The 6,048-nt window shown below is 44.9% G+C and overlaps 1 protein-coding gene across 4 annotated transcripts in view; it reads left to right on the top strand.

The window, feature by feature from the left end:
* Positions 1 to 2,740: 2,740 nt before the first annotated feature.
* The window catches only part of CDC123 (cell division cycle 123), a 41,361-nt gene continuing 38,053 nt past the window's right edge, over positions 2,741 to 6,048 (top strand). For 2 of the 4 annotated variants that reach the window (XM_081023806.1, XM_081023807.1), the window contains exons 1-3: positions 3,486 to 3,628; positions 4,466 to 4,537; positions 5,754 to 5,814. In XM_081023806.1, coding sequence (XP_080879932.1) covers positions 3,555 to 3,628; positions 4,466 to 4,537; positions 5,754 to 5,814 — 207 coding nt within the window. In that variant the 5' untranslated portion in view covers positions 3,486 to 3,554. Of the gene's footprint in view, positions 2,969 to 3,007; positions 3,031 to 3,485; positions 3,629 to 4,465; positions 4,538 to 5,753; positions 5,815 to 6,048 lie in introns of those variants that run through there. The other 2 variants (XM_081023805.1, XM_081023804.1) reach the window with 2 other exon arrangements.

Here is a 6,048-nt window from a genome sequence, read left to right as displayed (position 1 = left end):
CACCCCGAAAAAAGTCAGCGCTGGCCAAAGGAGCGGCTTATATCTGGGTATTGTATTTTTCCCTTGAATTTTAAAGGTGCATCTTATTTGCGGGTGCAACGTATATTCAGGCCATTGCAGTATCTCCATGAATAACTCCTAACTCCAATCCTTAAAAGCCCTAACCTATAACACTGGACTTGTCTTTTAAACTATCAGTTGAGGGAGAGAGGGGCCCACTCATTTGCAAATGAGATTTGCTGTTGATCAATACCCAGAGGCTACTGGCTCACGCAGGAGACTAATGTTGGCTTAAATAGCTTTTGACACAAGCTGATTCCTGAGGGTTAGAAGTGTACAATACACAGCTCAAATTCACATATGGGTCTAGCATAGCTTTAACACTCTACGCCTTAATTAAATCCTGTTAACTAGCTTGATCCAGAAGTTAGGATGTCTTCTAATTCATAACACTAGATGACTATGTGCCGTGGGGGGAAAGTGCTTCCTTTAGTCTGTCCTAAATCTTACAACTGGGTCTGTACCTGCCTCACATCCACAGCTGGCTAAGGATATTTTAGCACCTGAGGTGAACCACAAAATGGTGTCTTCCCCCACCAGGGAAGAAGAATGGAGTGAAGATCTACATCAAGAACAATGGGGGGTGAAGGGTCAAATCAACCATTATGTTGATGGCCTTTCAGCTGATTCCCTGGTGGCCTGCTGGAATGTGGAATTAACCAGGGTTATCGACTGTCTGGCTCCGAAGCGCCCTCTCTGATTGCATGGAGCCCAGACAGACCTGTGGTTTTCCCCAGAGCTGAGGGTGGTGAAACAATTGCTGAGACGGCTAGAGCACTGGTGGTGGAAAACTCATTCTGAATTGGACCGGACACAGGTTTGAGCTCAACGTCAAGCCTACCAAGTGGTGATAGCAACAGCAAAGACGACCTCCTTCACCGCCTCTATTGCATCTGCAGAAAACAGCAGCAGGAGACTCTTTCAGGTGGCTCGCAATTTAATGGAACCACCTTTGCCATTGGGGCGTGGTAAGGACCCCAAGATCTGCAACGATTTTGCAGGTTTTTTTTTCCAGATAAAGTCAGTTGGATTCAGAAAGAAGTAGACTCCACCATGGGAGCAGGGCCATGTCTAGAGTCCTGTCTAGTCTAGGGTCAATTTCAATCTGTTACCTCCAAGGACATGGACAGGCTCCTTGGACAAGTAAAACCAACCACCTGTCTCCTTGATCGTTGCCCATCCTGGCTTACAAAAGAGAGCCAGGAAGGGCTGGATGACGGTATCTGTGGGGTGGTGAATGCTTCCCTCTGTGAGGGAGCCTTCCCAGACCTGCTGAAAGAGGTGGTTATTAAACCGCTTCTTAAAAAAAAAAATTGAACTATCACCCAGTCTTAAATCTTCCATTCTTGGGCAAGGTGATTGAGCCGGTGGTTGCTGAACAACTCCAGGCATGCCTGGAGGATGCGGACCATTTGGATCCCTTCCAGTCAGGATTCAGGCCTCATCATGGGACTGAAACTGCCTTGGGCTATGATCTCCAGTGGGCTAGGGACAAGGGTGAAAGCTGTTTCCTAGTTCTGCTGGATCTCTCAGCAGCCTTTGATACCATCAACCATGACATCCTTCTTGACTGTCTAGAGAAGTTGGGAGCACTGTTACACAGTGGTTCAGTTCCTTCCTCCTGGGCTGTGTCCACATAGTGGTGCTGGGGGATGAGTCTTCAGACCCCTGGGCTCTCACTTTTGGGGTGCCTCAGGGTTCTATCCTCTACCCCATGCTTTTTAACACCTATATGAAGCCAAAGTGTTGGCGCTGACCTTTAAAGCCCTAAACAGCCTTGGCTCTGTATACCTGAAGGAGTGTCTCCACCCACATTGTTCCGCCCGGACACTGAGGTCCAGCTCCGAGGACCTTCTGGCAGTTCCCTCCCTGCGAGAAGTGAGGTTACAGGGAACCAGCCAGAGGACCTTCTCAGTGGTGGTGCCCACCCTGTGGAACTCTCCCATCAGATGTCAAGGAAATAAAGAACTATCTGACTTTTAGAAGACATTTGAAGGCAGCCCTGTTTAGGGAAGTTTTTAATGTCTGATGTTTTCGTGTGTTTTTAATATTCTGTTAGGAGCTGCCCAGAGTGGCTGGGGAGGCCTGGCCAGATGGGCAGGCTATAAGTAATAATTTATTATGATTATATTATAACCTTACTCAATGGGTGAAGTGGGAATCAAAGGTCCACTCTGAATCACACCAGGCAGGTGCGGAGCCCCGTCCTTGGCAAGGCTGGGAGGAGACCAGCCGTGGCTCCTCTTCCCCAAGGGGCAGGATTGGGGAGGCTCTTCGCAGGAGGAGCAGCCAGGCTCCCGGCAGTGGCGCTGCCCCGGGGATCCTGCAGCTGCCCGAGGCGACCTTGCCCCCCCCCGCCCCCGCGGGCCGGCGTCTGCCCCTCTCTCAGCCCCGCTGCTGTCGAAGAGCCGCCGCTCGCTTCAATTCTGAATGTCTCTGCTGCTTTCTAAATGCAGGCAGCTCTTTCCAGCCTGAAAGCGAGAACTATCGCGAATCTACACTCGGTATATCTCTATTAGTAACCCGGGAACGCAGTTCCTTCCCGCCTCCACCGCCGGCCACTTCCAATACCTGACATTGATTGGATCAGCGATAATATTTGCCAAAGTCCAACCAGAGTCGGCTTTGTTGACCAGCTTTGTGACGATTGGTTCTCTCTCTCGCCTGCCTGGCCTCCTGGGCTGAAGGCAAGGAGGCGGGCGGTGCCAGCCAAGCTGCCTTTCATTGAGCCACCGAGACGCTTGTATGGCAGTGGCCCAATCGGAGTAAGGTTTCGAGTCCCGCCCCGCCTGTTGATTGGCTTGTCAGCCTGTCCGGAGGTCAGGAAGATGGAGCGAGGCTCTGGAGGAGGCGGAAGGGGCCGCAGATGAGAAAAGCAGAGGGGCTTAAGGAGGAAGCCCGGCGGCAGGTGGGTTCGGCTACCAGAAAGGCGGCAAAGCGATCGGAACGGTAGAAACTACCAATAAATGAGTAGAGACATAGCGCTTCGGGTTTCATTTGTTTATAAATATTTTAAGATGCGAATGACGTCAGTGCCCCTGGGGAAGCGCGCTTCGGGTCGCCCTCATTGGCCCCTCAAGGTGCGGGTCGCTCTCCGCTGCTTCGCTCCTGGTAGTACTTCTGCTCCAGCTCTTCACTGGAAGAATTATGTCACTAAGAATTAGTTTCTCAGATTTCATTTCTCCTTCCTCGCAGTTCGTTTTCCTTTCTTGTTCTGCCTCTTAGACTCTAGGCCTGGGGGCAGGGCTGTGTTTTATCACTGGCTTTTGGCCGCCAAGCAGAATTAAACAAATAACACTTTCAATAGCTCTCATTATGAAAATGGTGATTAACTTTTTAAATTGGGTGGAGGAGGACGTGCAGATGGCGAGAGGATGATTTCGTGGCTTTGTGAGGGTGCTTTGCTGCAGCTTTGGGAATTATGGTACCTTCTTTCCTTTCTTTTAGATCTCAAACCAGCCTTGCACTCAACAAAGGAGCGTCCAGGCAAAGGGATGAAGAAGGAGCAAGTGCTGAACTGTCAGTTCTCATGCTGGTATCCTCATTTCAAGAGTCAGACCATCCGCAGGTGAGCGAGAATCCTTTGAGGCAAGGGCTTTCTTGAATGCCTAGGAATGAAGAAAGGGTATTCAACTTCCCCATCTTCAAATCAAGATATCCGTGACCAATATTTAGAACACAATATGCATTTCTTAATGTCAGCCTCCACATAGGTAGAGGTGATGGCCCCACCCCAAGGCTCCCACACAAATAAGGACCTATTAATTAGGGTTGTTTTGTTTTGTTTTCTGTTAATGCATTTCCTATGAATATTTGCTCATTCCACATTCACAGTACAGATTTGAAAGGGGGTGGATGGGTGGACTGCCACTCATTAGTGACTGTGGAAATTGCTGGCCTTAGCTTGTGATCTCCCATATCACGTTGTTTGTCCATGCAAATGTATTGCAGAAAGTAAAAGCTGTTCACTGGGACAACAAATATATTGGTGAATCTCCTTGACCGCAAATAGCAAATGACTGTATTGCCAGCCTGTTTGGAGTTACCATGTTCAGTGGCTCATGGGACTGGGAACTCTAGTATGTAGTGACATAAAACTAAAATATTTGAGACAGTGTTCTTCAAGTTTAAAGACAAAATACTATTGTAATGAGTTTATATGAGTTTTGCTTCTTTAATAAAGTCTTTGTACATTTTCCCCTCCCTCACTTCTCTGCCTTTTATTTTTTATTCTTGGATGAAAAAGAGATTTTCTTCCTTTTAAAAAATGTGTGTATTAAGATGATATGGTTAATATTATTAAATCACTTTAGTGACAACATCTATATGGAACATAGATAACTTGTATATTTTATGTCTTCAGTTTTTCATGTTGTCCTAAATTAGTTTTTTTTAATCAATTCAGTATCATACTGCCACTGCCTCAGAATGTAAAAGATTATTTGCTGGATGACGGAACCTTGGTGGTTTCAGGAAGGTAAGAAATTATTTGTATTTTAAAGATAATTATAAATTATTGCTCTGGCGTTTCACTGATACTTCAAAGAAATTGCCTCAGTCATTTTTCTCTCCCCTGTCTTGTGTGGTGGGCATGGCTTTAAAGTCAGAGTAAATTGATTCATATGTTTAATCTAGTGTTAAAACAAAGGTAGAATAATGGCTCTCATAGTAGTCTTTAGCTCTGGCTGCAAGTGTGGCTACAGCATGCAATTAGAAACCATAGATGTGACCTCAATACATTTATTGTGTCCAAAGTTTTAACAAGTTATTGGTGTGAGTATTGGGTCTGAGGGATGCTTGACCTTTTTTGTTGCCTGCAAGGTCTGTGACTGAAAGTATCCTATGTAAATCTGAAAAGTCAAAGGAGTGAGTGCATTATGGGACAACTTTTAAGGGTGGTGGTAGTGGTTATCTAAAAAGTGTCTTTGTTCTCTTATAAAGTGTTCCTGATTTGCAGCCCTTTCTTTTTTTAAAAAAAATATTTTTTATTAATTTTTAGCATATAAAATTTAAAGATATACCACACAAGTTATTACACACATATCCTTGTTTGGACTTCCTTCAGCACCTCTGATAATCCTCCGTCTTAATTATTTCTCCTGCAGTTCTTAACTTAATATTGCCTTTACATTTTCTAACCAGTCATTTCTCCCTTTCCATTTTTACAATATTTCTTAAATTACTCCTCACAGAACTTCTTATAATCCTATAAACGTAATCTGATTGTCACAAATACTTTTCAAATACTCCATAAATTTAGTCCAGTCTTCGGTAAACCTCTGATCCCGCCGATCTTGGATCTTTCCTGTTAGCTTGTCTAATTCTGCGTAGTCGATTTGCAGCCCTTTCTATCCATACAAGCAATGGAGCAAATTGACTCTTTTCACATATACGAACCAAAGATAAAGTCTGGATTGTTGTATCAAAAGTTACTGGTGGCCAAATGTGAGAAGCCATGGCATAAATTAAAATGACTTGTTGGTTGGGGAAATGACTACTTGATTTTGGAGCTTCTGTGTTTAGTTTATGTGGCATATGGCTCGGGGCTTACATTTTTGCATTTCTAAAGTCCAGTCACCTTAAATTAGTGCATTCTGCAGAAGTAAAACCTTATCAACTTGTTAGGCTATTTCAAGTTCTGTACCCTTGTGACTTGAAATTAATAGGTTTCAGTTTTACTGCTTCTATTCTAGGGAAGATCCGCCAACATGTTCCCAAGAAGATGATGATGGGGAAGAGGCAGAGGAAATACAGGTTTGTACAAACTGTGATATACTCAAGCTCTGTATACTGATATTTCTGTGTCACCCACAGGTACCGTTACCAGCTTATAACCCAAAGTTTTCCCTTGTACTTTTTAAAAGTTGGCTATTGAATTGGAAAACAAAGCAATATCTTATTCTCTAGCCTGCTGCCCCACCCACTACACACCCAGTCCCTTTTTATGTGCTTTTACTTGCTGTGCAGTGCAAATGGAATTCTTATTTC

This window comes from Podarcis pityusensis (genome assembly GCF_964106645.2).
Source record: "Podarcis pityusensis genome assembly, chromosome: 10".
Lineage (NCBI taxonomy): Eukaryota > Metazoa > Chordata > Lepidosauria > Squamata > Lacertidae > Podarcis > Podarcis pityusensis.
The sequence above is the reverse complement of the archived record's forward strand: the minus strand, read 5'-3'. Positions and strand labels throughout refer to the sequence as shown.